This window comes from Carcharhinus amblyrhynchos, chromosome 6 (assembly GCF_965287045.1).
Source record: "Carcharhinus amblyrhynchos chromosome 6, sCarAmb.v2.hapA, whole genome shotgun sequence".
Taxonomy (NCBI): domain Eukaryota; kingdom Metazoa; phylum Chordata; class Chondrichthyes; order Carcharhiniformes; family Carcharhinidae; genus Carcharhinus; species Carcharhinus amblyrhynchos.
This window is the reverse complement of record NC_137329.1, coordinates 96939839-96963233: the sequence shown is the minus strand read 5'-3', so window position 1 is coordinate 96963233 and position 23395 is coordinate 96939839. Positions and strand designations below refer to the sequence as shown.

Here is a 23395-nt window from a genome sequence, read left to right as displayed (position 1 = left end):
TTTATATGTTTAAGTATGAGATAATGATGCAGAATGGGGGTTTTTAAATATAATTTTTGGTGTGATTACTGAGAGAAAATATCGATCAGAATTTTCCAGCCATTCATGCCCTGCCACTGCTACCAGCAAGGATGGAGAATTTGGTGCCAAATCCCTGTTCACTGCAACGGGACCAGAGATTCCTGCTGGCTTGAATGGCCTGAAAATTCCAGCCATCACATCTTTTTGTCTTAATTTATGATCTCTCTCATTTCATACTACATTACTTAGTTTAAAGCCAGGTTGTTTTGATACTGATGCACCCTAAAAAAGCTGCAATAATTGTGTGCTACAAAATTGGCTTATTTTCTTCCGGCCTTTCCTGAAACATATCAGGAAGAATCGGGTCAAATGTATGCTATTCATACCAACCAATGTGATTATTCATCAATTGCTCAAATATTAAAAACAATTAAATTGCAACACCAAGTTGTTAAGCTATGTTACAATCTAATCAAACATTGTTGGTGTCTATTGGTATAGGTATGTGTTATGGAAATGACCACCTGTTGTTCAATACAAGTGCCTGAACCTGAAACTTGCAAACAACTTTGAAAAGATAAGATTATATTTCAAAATTACAGCATCCACTGTACACTGCATTGGGATACCTTTGAACTTGTATAATGTTCGAAATGATACTTGAAACTTGTACATCTGATGTGCTAAGTGTAATTTTACAAGATGTAAATTTTGTGTGCAGTATAGGAACAGGTCAACTGGTACAAATTTTCTATGCCAGTTTTTAGGCTTTAGACTAGATGAGCTGCCTCTTCTCTCATTCTTACTTTGCCTCATGCTATCAACATATTCTGTTCTTTTGTCTGTTATGTCCTTGTCCAGCTTCCCCTTTAATCATGGAATCATAAAATCCCTCCAGAACAGAAGAAGGACATTCAACCCTTCAAGTCTGCACCGAATGCAATCCCACCCTATCCCCTTAACACCACGTATTTACCCTGTTAGTCCCCCTGAACTATGGACCAATTTACCGTGGCCAATCAACCTAACCTACACATCTTAAAAGTTTAAATTTATTTATTAGTTACAATTGGGCTTGCATTAAAACTGCAATGAGGTTACTGTGAAATTTCCCTAGTCGCCACACTCTGGTGCCTGTTCGGGTCAATGCACCTAACCAGCACGTCTTTCAGATTGTGGGAGGAAACCAGAGCACTGGGAGGAAACCTACGAAGAGATGGGGAGAGTGTGCAAACTCCGCACATGCAAACTCCGCATAGTGATCCAACCTGGGAATTGAGCCAGGATCCCTGGCACTGTGAGGCAGTAGTGCTAATCACTGAGCCATTGTGCCACCCCATGGTGCCTTGATGCTAATTACTTCACCCACTCTTTGTAATGAGTTTCATATTCAAATCAATCTGAGTACAGCAGATTTTTCTTAATTCCTTACTGGTTTACTAGTGACTATATTGTACTGATTGTCCATTGTTTTGGACTCCCTCTCTACCACTGCTGTAATGTACCCTGTAGTAATTGTAAAGACCTCTATCAGCTCACCACTTCTCTTTCTGAGAGAAAAGCATATTCTGTCTTTCTTGGTAACTCTACCCCTTTAATCTGGTATCCAATCTGGTATCCATCTTTGTAAATCTTTGTTGCAGTTTCTCCAGTGCTTCAATATCCTTTTTGTTATACGGAGGTCGGAAATGTTCAGAACATTATTCCAGGTGTGGCCCAACTAATGTTCTGCATAAATTTAATGCAACTTTTCTTCTTTTGAATTCTCTTTCTCTAGAAATGGACCATAGTGCTTTGCTTCCATTTTTATGGTCTTATTTATCAGCCTTTTACCACTAGATTACTTTGTACCTCTACCCAGTTTTGGTCTCTTATTTTCTGAAGAGAATATCTCCCACTGAAATGGAACACCTCACAGTTATCTATATTGAAATGAATTTTGCGTCTATATATCTATTCTACAAGTTTGATAATACTTTCATTTCATTTGTTGCCATCTTCCTCAATTTATTTAACTGTACCCCCCAATATAGTGTCATTCACAAATTTTGATATTGTATATCCTGTTCTCGATTCAAAATTATTTCTGCAAGTACCTTACAGCAGTGGCTCTAGCACTGATCCCAGTGAACCACACTCTCACAATTGTCAGGCTGAGTAAATACTTTCAATCACTTTTCTCTGTCCTCAATTTGGTAGCCAGTTTGCTATGCATTCCACTACTTGTCCCCTGACACCACATGCTCTGACTTTAATGATGAGTCAACTGTATGGTACCGTTTCAAACACCATTTGAAAGCCATGATGTGGTGATGCCGGCATTGGACTGAGGTAAACACAATAAGAATCTTACAACACCAGATTAAAGTCCAACAGGTTTATTTGGTAGCACAAGCTTTTGGAGCACAGCCCCTTCATCAGGTGAGTGGGATTTTGGTTCACAAACAGGGTATAACAGATCTTTATATGCCCTGTTTGTGAACTGAAACCCCACTCACTTGATGAAGGGGCATTGCTGCGAAAGCTAGTGGCTTGTGATACCAAATAAACCTGTTGGATTTTAACCTAGTGTTGTGAGACTTACTGCATTTGAAAGTCCACATATATCACATCCACTACATTAGGGCGGCACAATGGTAAGCACTGCTGCCTGCCAGGGATCCAGGTTCAATTCCCAGTTTAGGTCACAGTCTGAGTGAAGTTTGCACATTCTCCCCATGTCTGGTTGGGTTTCCTCCGGGTGCTCCTACTACAGTCTGAAAGACGTGCTGGTTAGGTGCATTGGCCATGCTAAATTCTCCCTCAGTGCACCCGAACAGGTGCCAGAGTGTGGCAACTAGGGGATTTTCATAGTAACTTCATTGCAGTGTGAATGTAAGCCTACTTGTGACATTAATAAATACATTTTAAGCTTTCAAGTTTATTACTTCACCAAATAATTGAGTGAGGTTGGCCAAGCATGATCTTCCCTTCAGAGGTTCATGCTGACTATATTTTTTTGTCTCCAGGTATTTTCTCTTTCAACTTTGAGTAAAGATTTCATTATCCTTTCTACCACTGAGGTTAAGCAAGCTGGTTTATAGTTGCCTGAATTTGTTCTCTCCCTCTTTCCAACTGATAAAAAAAGACTGGCATTTATAAAATGCCTTTCTCCAACATTGTTATCTTTCCATATTTATTTTGATATTATACCAGAATTAATTTGGTATCAGAGGTTGGTTGCACAGTTTACAAAATAAGTATAATAATGCCATCAAATAATTTTGCTTTGAAGTGCAATGACTTGCTTTCATGAAATGTTCAATTTTAAGGGTATATTGGGGTCTGGATTTGCTCTCAAGGTTCAACAGAAACAGCGTCAAAAACATTTCAGCCGGCAAATACCCGCTGCTGCCTCCCTCATTCAGGTATGCATCACAAATATAAAATAAAAATAATAATGTCAACATAAAACACAAGGAGATTTGAATTAATGCATTATACTGGGGTCCAGTTGATAACAAAAAAATGTTGAGGAGGGATCTGTTTTATTGTTTCTCTGTCTGTCTTTAAAACCTGTTTCTTCCTAATCAAATGGAAGAAAAACATGTAATTCTATTATGGTGGTTTTTTCATATTGATTTAGCTGGTGTGGTACTTGAATCACATCTATTCGTAGATCATATGGGGCTTTTCATCATTATTGGTTGCATAAACGCATACCTTGAAACTTTAGGAGGCACATATTATGGGTTAATTTCTTTAGGAACTCCCTTGTTTGTTCACAGTAATTGCGACGGAGGAATTATGGAAATCCAGAAAAATAAACTCACGTAAATAGTGATTTTCCGAGCTTTCCACAGCTCTTTCACCTAAATTTCAGTGGACAAGTGGGAGAAAACCTGATGCAACCTTATAAAGTTTAAATCCACATTTATGTAAATTTACCAATTTGCCGATATTCTGGTTTAGGATTCATACCAAGTGCAGCAACAGTACAAAAACAGCTCTAATTTCCAAATCTCTAGACCCACAAAATTCAAATAGGATAAACCAATAATTAAGAAAGCTACATGGAATTGACTATTGTCGGATGCGAGGCCTGAATTACATAGGCTTGAAAACCCCACACTAGATACCACTGGCTATAATTTGGATGTGGCTGCAATAGCAGACCTTTTATGGCTTTGCTGTTGCAAAAATAAGGTAACGCTGCATGCTCCCATTGAAAGAAACTTGTAAGCCATCTTCAGAAAAAGTAAGAATTTATTCCTTATTTGTGCCAAGAAAAAGGTTTGCTATTGTTTTTAGCACAATTGTCTCAGTGCTGCATTCTAAATCAGCACATCAAGGACGGTTAATATCATTATTCTAAGATTACAGAGAATGAAGATTAAATTAAGCAAACGCTAAGAATACAAGTATTTTGTCACACATTTAATGTGCTTTATTTGCAAAATGAACCCCAAAGGGTACTTTTGGAAAACATTGGAAAGTTTAAAAAAAACTTTATTGATTTTTGAACAACCAGAAGGATGTGGAGGTCTTGGAGACAGTACAGAAACGGTTTACCAGGATGTTGCCTCGTATGGAGGGTATTAGCTATGAGGAGAGATTGAATAAACTAGGATTGTTCTCCTTGGAAAGGTGGCAGCTAAGGGGCAACATGATAGAAGTTTATAAAATTGTGAGCAGTATAGCTAGGGTGAACAGTTGGAAGCTTTTTCCCAGGTCAGAAATGACAATTACAAGGGGGCACAAGTTCAAGGCAAGGAGGGAAAGGTTCAGTGAAGATGTGCAAGGAAACTTTTTTTACAGAGGGTAATGGGGACCTGGAATGCACTGCCAAGTGAGGTGATTGAGGCAGTCACATTAGCAACATTTAAGATTTATCTGAATAGATACAGGAACAGATAGGGGACAGAGGCCTACAGGCGATTGTCCAGATAGGACAATATGATCGGTGCAGGCTTGGAGGGCCAAAGAGCCTGTTCCTGCACTGTACTGTTCTTTGGTCTTTGATATTTTATTAATAAAGTAAGTTTTGGTCTCACTGCTCCTTAAATTATTTGAGAAGGTAATCATCAGTCATCATAAATCACTCATCAGTCATACTAAATCGGTATAGAGAAGTAAAGGCAAGGCAGAACTTCAAAACTGCAAGTGCTAAATAAAAGCACAAAAAAACGCAGAAGCTAATTTAATTGTTTTGTTGTAAACTTCAGAGCTGTTATGTTATATAAAAATGTTTGGTAGGTGATATCATTCTGTTTCAAAATGCACTGCGTCAACTAACATTATAGCATTTTTCCATTTGATTTATCTGTGATACTTCGTACACCTGTAAGTGACATTGTGATCGACTTCTTAATGCTGAATAATATTAGTACCTAAAACTATTGTCAAAATAATGTTAAAGATGAATTGCATTCACTGTTATTTAAGGGTAAATGCCACATTTGAAGGTAGATGTGGGATTACACACATAATTTGAGAAGTTGTTAAACAAGATGCATTGCCTCACCTTTACATTCATGAAAATTACGGGGCTGATTCTCCCAGCCCATTGCGGTACTCTAGCAGTGCAGCGGGCCAGGAGATATCAGCAGAAGCTGCTTCGCGGGTTCTCCGCTGGGCACCACAGCCTCCATGCGTCTCCAGGGCCAAGATTTGTAGCATTATCAGCTGTGCACTGGAAATCAGCCTGGAGCTGACTTCAATATTGAAATCAATATTTCCATCTGATTAGTAGGCCCTGGACTGAAATCTCCGGGCCCGCTATCATCTACCCTGACCCCTTCCCCCGATGCCCAAGGGGCACCCTGGCTCTGCTGACTGGGCATTAGGCAGTGCCAAGGGGTAGGGCAAGATGGGTGGTGCCTATTGGAGGCAGGGCCTATTAGGGCAGGGCCTATAGGGGGTGACCGGAGGGGTTGGGAGGGTCCCATTGCCACTCTGCAAAAGGATTGCAGGCAAGAGGGAGAAAGTATGGGGCTGGTCATCAGGGTGGGAGGAGGGTCAGGGCTGCCGAGGCTAGGAGGAGATCAGGGCTGACCAGGAGAGGCCCAGGAGGCTAGCAGGTGGTGAGGCGGGGGGGCTCAGAAGGCCAACGATACGGGGTTGAGGGGCTGGCCAGCAATCGGGCTGCCCAGCGATCAGGAAGCTGGCAATGCAGGCTTACTGTGCCCATCTCTGACAGATCGGTGTACGTGCAGTGGCCCACTCAGCGTGATGCTGCCGGCCTATCCGGCAGGAATAGACTCTGCCCACTGACTTTCAGAGGGAATCCTGCTAGGCCTCTCTGCAGTGCTCAGAGTTTAGGAGATTCAGTCTGAAAATTGTGCTTAAAAAAACTCAAAACGCGTTGCTCCCATTTTCACATGAACTGGGGACTTCAGATTTTTTGGGGAAGAAACCTGGCTTTACCTCTGTCTGGCTCCCCATTCAAACGCATTGAACAATATGAAGTTCTTATACTTACACACAAAAACTTGAATTTTCATTGATGGATTGGGAGCACAAAGTAGGGCCGTTCCCTGGCTCCACAAACCCAAACCAAGAGGAAGTGCCCTGGCAGTTTGGATTTTCATTTTGTGGGCAGGTGGAAACTTCCCACTTGCCTCAGAGAGAATTTGGACCCAGCTGGGTGGCAAGGTAGACTGAATGGAAGGCTGGCTTTTGTTTTGTTAGAAAAAACAAAACAAAAAAAGCCCTCCAACTGTCACTGCTCAGACTTTCTCACCCTCACACACATTCTCCATGTGACCTCATGCTTTCCTCCCATTGCCCATGGCTCCTCTTACCCACCATGCCTCCCCAAGCCCTCATTCATCCCCATAACCCTTTACAGCACCAATGCCAACTTAGTGCCAACTCATGCCAACCCATTTGCCCTCAAACCCATCACACCAACTCATGGAGTATCTACCATAGGTAGACACTAGGGCCCATGCCCTATAATAATATATAATAATACTATAATTATATAATATTATAACAACATATAATAAGTTCTTAACTGATTATTGATAAATTCACTAGTTCCAGAAAGAACCTCTCATTAATTAAAAGCCCATTCACTACATTTAACTTCCTTTAATCCCTTACAAGTATTTATATTCATAGTCCCATTTCAAAGATTTATAAGCACTTGGAGCTGTCAATCAAGCTGTGAATTTGGCAGTTCCAATGAGCTTGACATTTGCAAAGTGTTTATTCATTTTTTACCCACATTCATGCCTATGTTTACAAAACTCAGAGGGCATTTGGCCTCTTCCAAAAGACACCTCACACCTCCAAAAGGATTCCCTACCTCTCCAAAAAACTCTGATAAGTTTAAACCTTCTCCTAACAGGTCTACAGTGCCCAAGTCAAATTTTGGACATCCCACAAGTGAAACTCAGATCTGACTGAGGCAGCTACACTTTAACAAGTGCAGTTGATTCCATGAACTTTGAATGTGCTCTTGAGAATCTGCCCCAATTACCAACTGCCACCCCACACTGTGAAAATGATGGGGTTTTGAGTTGTGAGTTTGTACTTCTGCTGTGCGTGGACTGTCACACTCTCGTGACTCCACAACCACTTTGTGCAAAAATTCAGGCCAAAGTAAACTTGTTACAGCAAGTTATGTCGAGTCACTTCAAGTTAAAGCACCCTCTTACACCCTTTTAACAAAGTGATGTGTTAATTAGTGCCAGTCACCTAAAATTAGCCATAACAAGTGTGGAGACTCATTCCTTCAATTTTAATTTACATTGTCTATCTCTGTTTTCTTTTCCTGTACCTGATTTGACATTGAATTCACCAATCTAACTTACACTTTCTTGTTCAGACATTGTGCTGTTAATTTCACGGTCATTCTTTTTGATTGGTGAAGGAGGTGTATAGTTACTTGCCTTGTTCATTCACATCTGTGATACCCTATAAAGGGTGCCATGCCCTTTCCATGTCATACTTCTGGCAAATTGCAGTGCACAGTGTTATGTAGTTTACGTTTGCAGTGGCAGGTCTAACAGCAGATGCTGCTTATTGACTCATTGTGGGAATTCTTTGGGTATTACTTTATCCTGGAAGATTAGGCTGCGATTCATCCAAATTGGCACGAAATGCTCATGCCAGCAGGAAAACCAAAGTGTTCCCCGTTGGCAGCACCTGTCAAGTGGGATTCACCCACCTGGAAACGTCGACCAGCTCTGCTGTTCAGAAAACTGTTTTTAGAGTGCCCCTGATCTCAGCACTGACAGACAGGCCCCCCCCCACCCCCCCGGCAAAACCAACTGACCAAGGGACAACCCCATTCCCTCAGCAAAGAAGGGCATCCTCCCCCCACTAGTGAAATAACAGCCGTCACTCCCCCCGCCCAACACATCATGCCTGCATAAAGATGACCCAACCCGAACATCACTCACTCCCCCTCAGCTATTGAAATACCTTCAAACTCTCTGTAAACCTCTGTTTCCATTCAATTTCAGCCCTGTTCTTTTGACTAACAGCTTAATGGTTTTCACTCAGCATCCAGTCAGTTGTGTTTATTTACCATCTCCTTCATGCTTTGATGCATCTTAAGTACCTCTATTGTTTCTAACCACAATGTTCCATAAATGAGGAGCTGAAAAGCACTTAGCTGATTTGATGTTGCCTGCAGCTGCTTGTGGTCACAGGTATTTCAAAGACTCTTAGCTTTCTATGAAGGCTCAGAGACTTGACATAAAAGCTGTATTAAAACAGTGAGGCTAAGTGAGCTGGTACGGAGAAGGAAATTCTGCCTCCCCAGTGAAAGTGACTGCTGTCCAGGAAGTGTGGAGATTAAAGTGACAAGGGAACTTGAATGGTTTTAGAGGACAGAGACAATAATAAGTACAATCCGCAAGGATGGTTTCTGAATTCACCATTCTAAAATTAAAGTAAAATTTAAAATTTATTTATTAGTCACAACTAAGGCTTATTATGTTAACACTGCCATAAAGTTACTGTGAAATTCCCCTAGTCGCCGCAATCTGGCATCTGTTCCGGTCAATGCCCCTAACCAGCATGTCTTTCAGAATGTAGAAGGAAACCGGAGCATCCGGGGAAACCCATGCAGACATGAGGAGAATGTACAAACTCCACCAGACAGTGATCTAAGCTGGGAATCAATCCCAGGTCCCTGGCGCCGTGAAGCAGCAGAGCTAACGACTGTGCTATCGTGCTGCTCCCGAAACTGAAACTCTGAAACTGAACAACACCTTTCCCAGGATTAGAAAGGATAGTCCAGCCACAAGACCCACATCCTGGGGGAGAGTGGTGAGGTCAATCCCCAGAACCTTTGGGGACCCTCCCTCTGCAGTTTGCCAGCAGCAGAGTGGCACACGGGCACTGGACCTACCTCCTTAACCCCCCTCAGGATCCAAGGCACCAGGTCCATGTTGTCATGAGCAACACCAAAGCTTGCCCGAAGCAGACCCTGCTGTGGAGGTGGGTGAATAGCGGGTATTCGGGAAGTAATTTGCCTACTGTCACCCCAGCAAGGAACAGTCGGCAGGATTTTCTGGCCGCACTTGCCCCAAGGCTGGAAAATCCCATCTGAGGTCAATGGACCTTTGCATGGTCCATGTCCCGTATGCTATGATTCAGGTGGCGGATGGGACGGGAACATTCCACTCATCATATAGGATGTTAACATTTCAGATGATCTCACTGAAATTTGCTACCTGCTGTTGGCAAAATGTAACCACAACGCAGGACGAGGACCACTTTGTCGGTGGCTGTGAAGGTGACAGTTGCCATGGGTTTTTGTACATCTGACTCCTCCAAGACGGGAGTTAGAGATATGTGCAACGTCTTGCTCTTTGCCATCAATTATTGCATAAAGCATGTTGCTGGCATTCTCCATTTGAAGAGAACTGACTACAGTTCATTCCCCCTTATTGGAGAGCCACAGGTGGGTACATGTCTTTGTGAGGTTAGCAGGCTTCCCCAGGATGGATGGTGCCATTGACTGGACCACATGTTGCTTTGTGTCAGCTGCATGCCCACTCTGAGGTATGCCACAACTGAAACAATCCCTCCATGTCCAGCTGATGTGAGACACTAAGTGATGAATTATGCAGTCCCATCCAATGATTGATATCCTTGTAGCGAAGAAATAGGAACTCTGTGGGAATTTAATTCACCTGTGGCAAACTGAAGAGGTTGAGGATAGTATTAGATTAAACAAAGAAGCTTCAAATAATAATTTGTAAGTCTGAGGATTGGGAAAGATTTAGAAACCAGCAAAGGATGACCAAATAATTGATTGAGAATGAGAAAGCAGGGTATGAATTTAAACTTGCAAGGAATATAAAATTCATGGTAAAAGCTTTGACAAGTGTTGACAAGGAACAGAGTAAGAATAGTAAATGTGGGTTCCTTAGCAGCTGAGATAGGACATAACGGAGGATAAGGAAATGGCAGAGACATTAAGCAAACATTTTGTATCTGTCTTCATGATATAAGACAGAAAAAACATAGAAAAATAGTGGGGATCCAAGGGTCCGATGAGAATGAAGAATTTTAAAGTAATTAATCTTAGACCATGATCCTATGTCCCAGTTTTCAGCGGGCAGGAAATCTGATAGAGCTTGAGTCCTCAAACGGCTTTTACACTGATGGGATTTCCCATCTCCATTATCCCTCCCCACCAATGATGTAATGGGGTTCCTGCCATGAAAGGTCGGGAACCCCATTACCATATATTTAGATATTATCATTTTTGGCAAATGGGGACCCAGTAAATGGTTCCTGTTAGGGGCGCTAAAGTAAGTTTAGCCCTCTAAAGGGGAGAGAGTCATACCCAGGCAGTAACCTGGCAGTTCCAGGGGGTGCTACCAGGGAGGTGGGGCAGGCATCTGATGGGGGTTCTTTGGGAAGTGGGGATGTTTCCTGTCTCCATGGGTGGGTGGGGGGGGGGGGGGGGGGAGCGGGTTAGTGGGGAATGACACATGTGCATGGGAGGGTCCCATGTCTGTGTGGAGTGCCCGGGGGGGTGGGGGGGCAGTCTTATTTAACTTTATTTTTCAGACTGGGACGTTCTTGAAAGCTGACATTGCTGCCAGAGTGGGCCCATTGAGAGCTTACCTCACCAGTGTGACATTATGGGACCTGCCTTCAGGATTTATTTTGACTCAGTATCAAAAAATATGGTTGGAAGATGGAGCTTGCAGCTGGGATATTGCCAGGGCTCATAACCTTTGCTGTATCCAATACTTTCAACCATTTCTTAGTAACACAAGGAGGCCAACATGAATTATCCACTCGGCACTTCTGGCCGAAGATCCTTGCAAATGCTTCAGCCTTGTCTTTTGAACAAACTTGCTTATCTCCTCCCTCATTGAGAATGGGGATGTTTGTGAAGCCTCCTCTTCTGCTTAACTGTTTAATTGTCCACCACTATTCACAATGGGATGTACCTGCACTACAGAACATTGACAGAGTTTATGGAACAAAAATCAATCAACCTCAGTCTTAAAATTTCTAATTGACTCATCAACCACGTTGGAGGCAAGAGATCCTATTTTTTACCACCCTTTGAAAAACAGTATCCTAATTTCACTCTGGAATAGTCAAGAACTAAATTGGATTTTAATTTTCTGGATTCCAACCAGAGGGAACAATTTCGCTTCACCCACCCTATTAATATCAATACCGGTATATTAAACATCTTGATTAAATCATCCTTCAATCCTTTTCACTCAAGAGAGTTCAAGCGACGTTTTTGCAACCTGCCCTCATTATTAAACCCTTTAGATTTCATAAGCATTTTACACACTATTCATTCACTTTTCTTTGTGGCATTTTTCTAACACTTGTAATTTACTACTTTACACAGTGAAGGGTCATGGCAGTTTAAACAACTGTGGCTGAGCATTGTAAAATAATAATCTTGCCTTTTATAGACCTTATGGCGATGTTATGCTGCAGAGAAGACCCATAGCTCCGCTGCTACTTGGAAGATGTATGTAATACCTCCCGATTACAGTTCCAAAACATCAGGAATGCCATCCAGTCCAAATATGAGGAAACAGGTAATATTTGTTACATTTAAGGCTTCAATTAGCACACAGTTTGTACTTATTTTGAGCCATTATTCTAAATCTGCACTCCAGTTACAATGAACATTTGAGATAAAACTATCATTTATCTAATATTAACACACTTAATTTCATGTCGACAACAGCACCAGTTGAGGAAGGCATATGCAAAATATGAAAGTATGTTCCCCTTGAGACAATAAACTAAGCTTTTCTTTTATTCATTCATGGGATGTGGGCGTCGCTGGCTGGACTAGCATTTATTGCCCATCCCAGATTATCCTTGAGATGAGAGGCTTGCTGGGCCATTTAAGAGTCAACTACATTACTGTGGACCTGAAGTCACATGTAGGCCAGACCAGATGAGACTTCCTTCCCTAAAGGGCACCAGGTGGATTTTTGTTTTCTTTTAAGTCAAACCAAGTAAACAAACCCTAATTAAATTAGGACAAAGTAAAAGGGGGCCAGGTGGATTTTTGTGTCACTTTGTTCTAGGAATGAATTCCATGCCATATATTGCAAGCTAAAATTCCTAAGGTTGTGGGATGCTTTTCAGCAGATTAGAAATTTCTGTCAGCTGGTTGCTGTAGCTAGGATTGATAGAGAGGAGCAAAGTATGGAGTGCAGAGTGCTGCACAAAGGGAAGGAATATGATTTCAGGGAGCTTAATGGAAAATAATGTTGTTGTTGACTTTTTGAACATAGATAAACCCAGATGTAATTTTTATATTTCCTGCAAATTTGTTTTTGAGTAAAAAACTGACCAGTTTTGCAGTTAAAGAATGTTCTCAAATTAAACAGAATGACCCATTATAATGTAAAATTCTAACTTTTTAGTAGACTTGTATCCTCTATAAGGTGTACTTGAAAGCGAGGGGACCAAATAGAAATTGGCTTCATTGGCTGCTTTGCAGTGCAGGTTTATTTACATTAGTTTGCAATTTCAAAATTCTCTTCAATATAATGTCTACATTCTAGTAAAATAGATATGACTGGTAGTAAACTCTTTCCCAACATTTATTTGAACTGTAATAAAGAAGTATGTTTGTTTGAACAGGGTTGCATTTCATTCAAACTCACTGGCTAATTGCATTCCTTGGGGATGAAGTGGGAGGGGGGAAAGGTGGACGTAATGTCTGGTTTGACTCGCCAAAACTCTAAAAGTTATCATCTAACCACCACAGAATGGCATCAATAGTAGATGGTTCAGGGTCCACATTCCGGATCACCATGCCTCTTAGACGTAACAGTTGCCTGGTGGCTACTGAGCCCGAAGGAGAAAGGAAAAGAGGAAGAAAACTAGGGAAAAAAAGTGAGACTCTTTGAGAGTTCACATTTAGGTCACTAGTGCATACACATTCCAAACAAGTCAATTATTAGATGAAAAGAAGATTAATATATGACTTATAGGCACCAAAAGCCATTAATGCTTTGAAGCTTTTTTCCCAAGGGTTTTACAATTTCAATACCCATTGTCTCGTGGAATGCAGATGCCTTTCAGTGTTGTGATGATGGGGAGTGTGATTGAGAAATTGGTTAAATGGCATATGAGTGTCTTTGGCTTAGTCAAACCCATGATTCATATAAGTGTGAAAATGGAACTGTGATTGTCTGGTAATCTGTTCTTTTTGTAATGTTTAATTAGTCAAAGTTAAAGGACACTGCAAAAACAAGAATTATTTTATTCATGTGAAAATTTTACTGGCATTTACATACCATGCCGCAGAGATAAGAGTTAGTTACCATACCGTCAATGAATCAAATACATTGATCTACTTACTGTGATTGTCTGTACAATGAGCTCACCAGAAGACACAGATGAGTAGATTTTGTATTCTGTATAGCTGATTGGTAAACTGCACGATTGTCTGCCCAATCCTGCTGGCTGGAAACCTGAGCTATTTCAAAGTCTAGGTCTCATCTAAATGCTGCTGTGCATCCCCTTGCAGCTTTTAGCACCTTACTGGCTTCAGGTTGGTGCATACTGGGAGATTCAGACACCGTGCTGGCCGACACAGAGAGTGAGGCGTGTGCTGATCATGGTCAGGAGGGCTCATCTTGGCCCCAGAGAAATAATTCTACTATCTTTACGTGGCCTCTTCCTCTTCACTATTCAATTTTATTGAATCGATGTCCATCATCACATTAATATTTCAAATATTAGTGAGTCTTCTGCCTGAATCAGGTGTGTTTCTCTGTCACTATATGGAAGGCCCAGTTAAAGTGCCTCACAGGACAAACATACTAGTAAATGAAACACTTTAATTTGAACTCCAATACTAATCCTGTTGCTGCCAAATGGAGCAAGTTAAAATTATCCTGGGATTATTGGACATTAACTCCCCACATAATTAGGGGAAAAGTACAATGATGAGTTATATGGGGCAACTGCACCAGATTTGGGAACAGATGTGTCTGAGGCCTTCAGCAGCCTATCTCAGGCAGACAATAATGCATAAGGTCTATGAGTAGAAAAGAAAAAGTTCATCTAAACAAGGAAAAATATGCATGCATTTTGCTCTTATCAGAACTGGATCAAGCTAAACCAAATTAAATCAAATTAAATTATTTTCTGACTACTAGGTGAGAAATAGTGATCAGTGCTATTAATTTAAAAATAAATATTAAAACGTCTGATCTATTCATTCATGGGCGTCACTGGCTGGCCAGCATTTATTGCCCATCTCTATTTGCTGTGGCTCTGGAATCACATGTAGGCCAGACCAGGTAAGGATGGCAGATTTCCTTCCGTAAAGGGCATTAGTGAACTAGATGGGTTCACGGTCATCAGTGGATTGTTAATTCCAGATTTTTTTTTAATTGATTTCAAATTCCATCATGTTCCAGGATAGGATTTGAACACAGGTCCCCAGAGCATTAGCTGAATTTCTGGTTTAATAGTCTGGTAATAATACCATTAGGCCATCATCTCGTTGATCAACTACTGGCAATATACTTTAGATATTTCATGTTCATTTAAAAAATATCTAATGTGTGGTTCTTATAATTGCTGAGCAGCAGTTGTCAGAATTGTGACCAATGTATTCAGTTTATAATTCATCAAAACAAAAAAAAACATTGTTAATAATATGTCAGGTATGGTAAATTAATATTTCTGAGTCGTGGTACGTAAGTGATAAAATGATATACTGTAGTAAATTGTATCATTAATCAAAGTACTGAAATATGTCCAAGTACAAATGGAACTATCTTGAACAAATACTTTCAAATTTAAGTTACATCATCCTTTAACCCTTAATGAGGTTTGGTTCTGTATCAACTTTGCAAATATGTTGTTGGGCTTGCTAAGGCTGTTACCTTGAATGATAACATAACTTTTGAGGAAAAAGTAGGCAGGATTTTGTCATTCATGCCATTCCTGAAGTTGTAACCAGGACTGTGCGCCGCTTCTGCTTTCTCTCTTTTCTTTGCTGGTTTCTGTGCCATTATAATTAAAATTCAGTGCCGACAGTATTTGCGCAAAACTCATTCAATTTAACGGTTGGGGAAGCTTTTTATTGATGAAACCTGCCGTGAGCTGACAATGTATCTATTAAAGAGTCTTGAGGCCAAGCAGGGAGGCTCTGCATTACGGCCACAACTTTCCTGCCCAACTCCATTACCATTAACATAAAACTTAAGAGCATAAAGTTGGCTTGGGCATTTTCCAGAATGAAATTTGACTTGTGAATATTTCACATTACGTTGGTTTGACTTATTCACACGTGCATTGTTGTTAGTCAGAAAGCTGAATATATTGGCACACTTCAGGTTTTATTGTGTGCCAGCTTATCCTGCATGAAGACAGGATAGAGAGAATGTAAGCAGGATGCCTGGTGGGCCAGATAAGATGGATGCCTGGGTATCAAGTGTTTAGGAAGGATAGGCGGGAGGGAAAAGGGGGGGACGTAGCTCTGCTGATTAAGGATAGCATCAGGGTGGTAGCAAGGGATGATATTGGAGCCAAGGAGCAGAACGTGGAATCGTTGTGGGTAGAGATTAGGAACAGCAAAGGGACGAAGACGCTGGTGGGTGTCGTCTATAGGCCCCCGAATAATGATCTGGAGGTGGGGCGGGCTGTTAACGCACAAATAAGTGCGGCGTGCAGGAATGGGACGGCCGTAGTTATGGGGGATTTCAATCTGCATATTGATTGGTCGACCCACGTTGGACGTGGTGGGCTCGAGGAGGAGTTCTTGGAATGCTGCCGGGATAGTTTCCTGGAACAGTGTGTGTTGGAGCCGACGAGGGAGCGAGCTATCTTGGATCTGGTGCTATGTAATGAGGCAGGTAGAATTAGGGAACTTGCGGTGAAGGATCCTCTTGGGGAGAGTGATCATTGTATGGTGGAGTTCCTGGTGCAGATGGAGGAGGACAAAGTGGGTTCCCGGACACGAGTCCTTTGTTTGAACAGAGGGGAGTACGGTAGGATGAGAGAAGAATTGGCGAATGTGGACTGGGGGAGCGCGTTGGAAGGTAGGTCTGCTGAGGAGCAGTGGAGCATCTTAAAGGAGATCTTTCTTGGTGCTCAGCAGAAATTTATTCCGATGGTCAAAAAGGACCGTAGGAGGAGAGGTAATAAGCCGTGGATAACGAAGGAGGTGAAGGAAAGTGTTAAATTCAAAGCGGAGGCGTTTAGAGTAGCTAAGAGTAGTGGGCGAGAAGAGGATTGGGAGAGGTTTAAATGTCAACAAAGATTGACAAAGAAGTTGATAAAGAAGGGTAGGAGAAACTATGAAGCTGGGCTAGCGCTTAATATAAAAAAGGATAGCAAGAGTTTTTATAAATATATAAAAAGGAAGAGGCTGGCTAGGGTGAATGTTGGTCCCTTAGAGGATGAGAAGGGGGACTTAGTGGTAGGGGATGGGGAAATGGCTGAGGTCTTGAATAATTTTTTTGTTTCGGTCTTCACGGAGGAGGACGTGAATAATTTGCCGGATGTTAGAGATGGAAAGGTGGTAGGACTGGAGGGTCTCGATGACATTACTGTTACTAGAGAGGTGGTGCTCGGCAGACTGGAGGGGCTGATTGTGGACAAGTCCCCAGGACCGGATGGAATGCATCCGAGGGTCCTGAAAGAAATGGCGGAGGTGATAGTGGATGCCTTGGTGGTTATTTTCCAGACGTCGCTGGATTCCGGGGAAGTGCCGGAAGATTGGAAAACGGCTAATGTTACGCCGTTGTTTAAGAAGGGTGCCAGGCAAAAGGCGGGGAATTATAGGCCTGTTAGTTTAACGTCTGTTGTAGGTAAAATGTGAGAATCCGTCATCAAGGAGGAAATAGCGAGGCATCTTGAGGGGAACTGCTTGATAGAGCAGACGCAGCACGGTTTCGTTAAAGGGAAGTCGTGTCTGACAAATTTACTGGAGTTCTATGAGGATGTGTCTAGGGCGGTGGATAGAGGAGAGCCGGTGGATGTGGTCTTTCTGGATTTTCAGAAGGCGTTTGACAAGGTACCTCACAAGAGGTTATTGCAGAAGGTAAGGGGGCATGGATTTGGGGGTAGGGTGTTAGCGTGGATAGAGGACTGGTTGTCAAATAGGAGGCAGAGAGTGGGGGTTAATGGGTGCTATTCGGATTGGCGGATGGTGACTAGTGGAGTGCCCCAGGGGTCGGTGCTGGGGCCTCAGCTATTTACCATTTATATAGATGATCTGGAGGAGGGAACCGAGTGTAGGGTGTCGAAATTTGCTGATGACACCAAAATTGGTGGAAAGGCAAATTGTGCGGAGGGTGGGGAGAGTCTACAGAAGGATCTAGATAGGCTGGGCAAATGGGCCAGGAAATGGCAAATGGGATTTAATGTTGGCAAGTGTGAGGTGGTCCACTTTGGTAGGAATAATGGTAGGAAGGATTATTACTTACGTGGAGAAAAACTGCAGCAGGCGACGGTGCAGAGGGACCTCGGGGTCCTTGTGCATGAGTCACAAAAACCCAGCTTGCAGGTGCAGCAGGTGGTCAGGAAGGCGAATGGGATGCTGGCCTTCATCGCGAGGGGGATTGAATATAAAAGTAGGGAGGTCTTGCTGCGGCTGTATAGGGCATTGGTGAGGCTGCAGCTGGAGTAGTGTGTGCAGTTTTGGGCGCCGTACTTACGCAAGGATATTTTGGCCTTGGAGGGAGTGCAGAGGAGGTTTACTAGGCTGATGCCGGAGTTGAGGGGGTTGAGCTATGAGGAGAGGCTGAATAAATTAGGCTTGTACTCGTTAGAGTTTAGAAGAATGAGGGGAGATCTCATTGAGACGTATAAGATGATGAATGGGATGGATAGGATAGAGGTGGAGAGACTCTTCCCGCTCAGAAAGGACAGTAGGACTAGGGGGCACAGCCTCAAGATAAAGGGGGGGCGATTTAGAACGGAGTTGAGGAGGAACTTCTTCACTCAAAGGGTGGTGAATCTCTAGAATTCTCTGCCCGTTGAAGTGGTGGAGGCTACCTCGCTAAATATTTTTAAGACGCGGGTTGATGGGTTTTTGATAAGAGAGGGGATTAAGGGTTATGGGGAGAGGGCGGGAATGTGGAACTGAGCCACGACAGATCAGCCATGATCTTATTGAATGGCGGGGCAGGCTCGAGGAGCTAGTTGGCCTACTCCTGCTCCTATTTCTTATGTTCTTATGTTCTTATGTGTGGGTGGTGAGTGGTGCCATGGACAGGATGAGGGCATGATCCACAGATGAAAGTGTGTGTGAGAGAGTGGTTGGTGGTGTCCCTTGAGCTGGCAGTGAGTGAGATGTCTGTGGCTGTGTGAGGGACTTGTGAGTAAGTGAGGTTAGAGTGATGAAAAGTTTGACTCACCATGGTGGAATGGAGGAGATCATTCATTCTCTTTCGGCATTTGGTAGCTCTTCTCTTTTGAACTGCAAAGGCACTGACCACCACTTCCATGCTGGATTGGTCACCATGCTTGCTTTGCTCAGAGCAGGATAGAGGGCATAATGGTGTGCCTTCACTGACTGCATTGAGTAGGTGCTTGAGGGAGGCATCACTAAATTTGGGGGCAGCGTGTTTCTTATCTTTGGCAGCCATCAGTTCCAAGCAGCTTTTTATCCCCAGAAGAGTGCGAGCTCTGTGCAGGGACAGCCTTTAAATATGGTGCACGAATCACTGAGGCTCCAAGATCACACTAGCAATCCAATGTAAAACTCTTGTCCCTGACTTTTCTTAGCCAAGTTCCACATGACATGGAGTGAAATTCCATCATTGCCATGGGTCAAATGTCAATTTCCCTGCCCAACATCAAACTTTGCCAATTTCAGGGAAAATTATAACCATTATCCAAAATTGGGGATTTGAAACTGCAAACTTGCACAGGATGGCCGAGTGGTCTAAGGTGCCAGACTCAAGGAGTGTGATTCCTTGCCATATATAAGCCTAGTGCATTCTGGTCCCTTTCTAGGGGCATGGGTTCAAATCCCACTCCTGACATTTTTATCTTGGGGTGGCATGGTAGCACAGTGGTTAGCATTGCTGCCTCACAGCACTAGGGACCTGGGTTCTATTCCTGGCTTGAGTCACTGTGCAGAGTTTGCACATTGTTCACGTGTTTGCTTGGGTTTCTTCTGGGTGCCCTAGTTTCCTCCCGCAGTCTGAAAGGCGTGCTGTATTGAGCCGAACAGGCACCGGAGTGTGGTGACTAGGGTAATTTCACAGTAACTTCATTGCAGTGTTACTGTAAGCGTTAATTGGGGTGAATAAATAAACAAACTTCAGATATTTAAAACTTTTACAAAGAAACATTGTTTTGAGATGATGGCACTGATTGGAGTGTACTCACTTTTGTTGCCAGGCTATTGCTTATTCTAATTATTTAAATTAATTTAAAATCAAAGCTCTCATTGAATAAAAAGGAGATTTTATAAAAATGTTTTTATAGTACACTTGATCATGTTCTTGCTATTTATATTGGTAGTAAAAGAAATTATGCTAAGTTGATCTAAAATTGCAAACATCAATGTGCCAGTACTAAACCATCTCCAAAAGTGCACTGGATCAGCAAGTAGTACTGACAACAATAAAATACTAACACTTTTTCTATTTATTCGTGGGACATGGGCACCCCTGGCTGGCCAGCATTTAATGCCCATCCCTAGTCACCCTTGTTCAGAGGGCAGTTGAGCCTCAACCACATTGTTCTGGCTCTGTAAGCCAGACCAGGTCAGGCCAACTTATTTCCTTCCCTAAAGGATATTAGTGAGCCAGATGGGTTTTTCTGACAATCAACAATGGTTTCATGTTCATCAGTTGATTCTTAATTCAAGATTTTTTTATTGAGTTCAAATTCCACCATCTGCTGTGGCGGGTTTCGAACCCAGGATCCCAAACATTCACTAAGTTTCTGGATTAATAGCCTGGCGATTGCTTCATCTGTGGGCTGTATAAATGTTGCCCTTCAATAAAGTAAATATTTTGCAAATAGTAGTTCTCATGACAGAAAATGTTCCTTTTGTTAGAATTGTATTTGTCAACATTTTTTCTTAATATTTCTCTTTGGTCTATAGATGAAGAAATATAAAAGAAAATGCAAAATGGGACGTGATAGTGAGACAGCATTCATGATGAATATTGGAGAAAATGCACTATCAGTACCACAGATAACCTATGACCATATTGATGAAAAGGATGACAAGAAAGAGGTCGCCTTTTTTATTGATGAGCCAGCAGGTATATTTTTTGTCTCCTGTATCACGTGTTAAAATATTATATTGGTAATCACCTTGAAAATTGCACCAATACCAACTGTGCCAATGGTATGTTGCCACAGCTCACACTGGGTTAATACCCAAGTTCACGCATAGGAGATGACCACTTTGCTTTGGCATGTAAGAACCAGAGAAACATTATTATGCCTGAGGCTGGGATTTCCTGTTCCTGTTCATGGCTGGTGTCATGGCAGGTGGGAGCTGAAAATATTGTGAGAGTGAAAAAAATCTGTCACATCAGCAGGAAAACAGGTTGCCGTCGTCTGCTCCTGACTTCAACGGCAGCACACATCTCTTGTTCACACCATGTCAATCCAGCAATGGCATTTTAATACATTTCAATATCATACATGATCACTGTAATGGCTGCTGACTGGAATCATATGAACATACAAACTGGGAGCAAGAGCAGCCACTCGGCCCTTTGAACATGTTCTGCAATTCATTTAAGGTCATAGCTGATCTGACAGCAATCTTCCACCTAGCCCAAGTAACGTTCCTAATTCAGTCTATTAGAATTAGCATTGGAGTAAGTCATTCCACCCCCCACCCCATGCCCCCCAACTCTCCATGCTGGGTCAATAGGCCAATAAGAATGATGTATATCTAAGTGATCTGGCAGCCTGCACTTTGCTCGTGACTTTGGGGTTCATTCTGTAACCTTGTATTGCACAGAACTCACGGCATCTTGGAATCAGTGCCAGGCTTCACAGGTAGTACCAGGGGCATTCCACAGGCACGGTTTGACCTAGTGGACCAGTGGTAAGGCAGTGGTGGCTTACAATTGTGTTGCAGGGCCTGTATGGCTGAGGGGGAAAGTAGACAGAGGCAAAGGAAAGAGTGGCCGGGTAAGGGCTCAATGGGAGGAGAGTGAAGAGGGGAAAGGATGCACCCAACATATGACTAGAGGGGTGGAAGTATCCTCTGTGCTAGAATGGGGAAGGATCTCTTACAGAACAAAAGAGAGTTGGGGACAGAATGGTAGAGCGAAGAAGTGCTTCAGTTTACATTCCTGATCTTGCAAAGACTGTCCTTATCTCAATCCAGAAAGGGAAAGGGTATGTTAATGTGCAGTTGTGCAAAAGGTGGGGTCAGAACATCAGTTGGCCCATGTTGTTCTGGCATTATACTGGGCCACAGATGGCACACGCACGGTCAGGGGAACTCTCTGTAGATGTGGAAAGGATAGTGTGAGAGCACTTAAAACTAATGGGATATGGGGTGGTCAGGTGTCTCTAAATTCCACTGTGCCATAGGCCTCAAGATGGGGAAGAGTATACGGTCCACATGAGACATAAGCAAACCCCTCAATCTACTTGGGTATATCCACCCTAATCACAATGGAATAAAAGAATCAAGGGGAAGTTTGAGGTGTATTGGAGCGAGGGAAACATGAGCAATATGCTGCAGCAGGATGATGGGAGGGATTTCCACAGTCAAAACAGGGAGGGTCCAAGCTGGCCTGGTGGTAAGACCTCAGCATCAGCATCTTGCAACCTGAAATGATGGCACAGTGTAATTGAGGAAAAAACTCAGCTGGTGAGGACTTTGAAGGCCATTTGGAGGAATGGTGCACTTCATTGGGGTGGTTGATTAAAGGGACACGCAACTGAACTATGTATTCCCAAATGAGGAGCAATGCACAGCTGAACCATGTTAGTAGCCTTTCAATGACACTGGAAGGAATCAGGAGAGTGAAGCAATAAAAAGCATTCATACAAGACTAATCATGAGTAATCAATGCCCTTGCATTAACCTCTTATTCCCAGTGTGGATGTTCCCCGGAGTGAGAATGAGGTCAGGAGCAGCTGAACAACTGATCAAGCTGTAAATGTGTGTTAAAAGCAGAGCACAGAAGCTTGGTGCTGGCAAATTCACAGTTGAGAAGCCTCAGCCTCTCACATCCTCAAATAATCTCAATTCCTCACTCCACATGAGCCCTCATGTATACCAAAGAATGTAACCTTAGAGTGCAATGAATGAGGATCCCAGCACCCAGCCTGAATTTGGCTAGAGCTAAGGAACAAAGGGGGTGTAGTTACATTACTCGGTATAGTCTACAGATTGTAGAAAGATGTAGAAGAACAAATCTGCAGAGAGATGCAAACAATGTAGATAGTTATAATGGGGGACTTTAATGACCCGAATGTAGGCTAGACAGGGGTAGTGTAAAAGCCAGAGAGGGGCTACAGTTCCTAGATTGTATTCAGGAGAGTTTTCTACAATAGAATGTGTCCAGTCCAATAAGGAAGGATACAGTGTTGGACCTGGTTCTTGAAAATGAGGTGGGCCTAGTATATCACGTGTCAGTGGGGGAACATTTACGAGACAAGTGATCATTATATCATAAAGCTTAGTACAGTGGTAGAAAAGGGCAATGGGCAATCCAGAGGAAGAATAATTAATTGGGGTACAGCCAACTTCAATGGGGTGAGAATGGAGCTGGACTAGATAGACTGAAACACAAGGCTGGCAGGAAAAAAATATAGCTTCAGAGCAGCCATCCTTCAGTAAAGAAATGGTTCAGGCACATTCAAGGTATATTCCCTTAAAGGAAACAATACAGCAGGACATGACATAAAGGCACAGGAAAAGATGCCATAATATGACAGACTCCAGCTGAAGCATTCTTCTTGTGGAAAC

The 23395-nt window shown here is 42.6% G+C and overlaps 1 protein-coding gene across 1 annotated transcript in view; it reads left to right on the top strand.

Annotated features, from left to right (window-relative positions):
• Nucleotides 1-23395, top strand: part of kcnq1.2 (potassium voltage-gated channel, KQT-like subfamily, member 1.2) — a 483492-nt gene that overhangs the window by 90936 nt on the left and 369161 nt on the right. The window contains exons 8-10 of the mRNA XM_080191027.1: nt 3333-3428; nt 11916-12044; nt 20552-20714. Coding sequence (XP_080047153.1) covers nt 3333-3428; nt 11916-12044; nt 20552-20714 — 388 coding nt within the window. The remainder of the gene's footprint in view (nt 1-3332; nt 3429-11915; nt 12045-20551; nt 20715-23395) is intronic.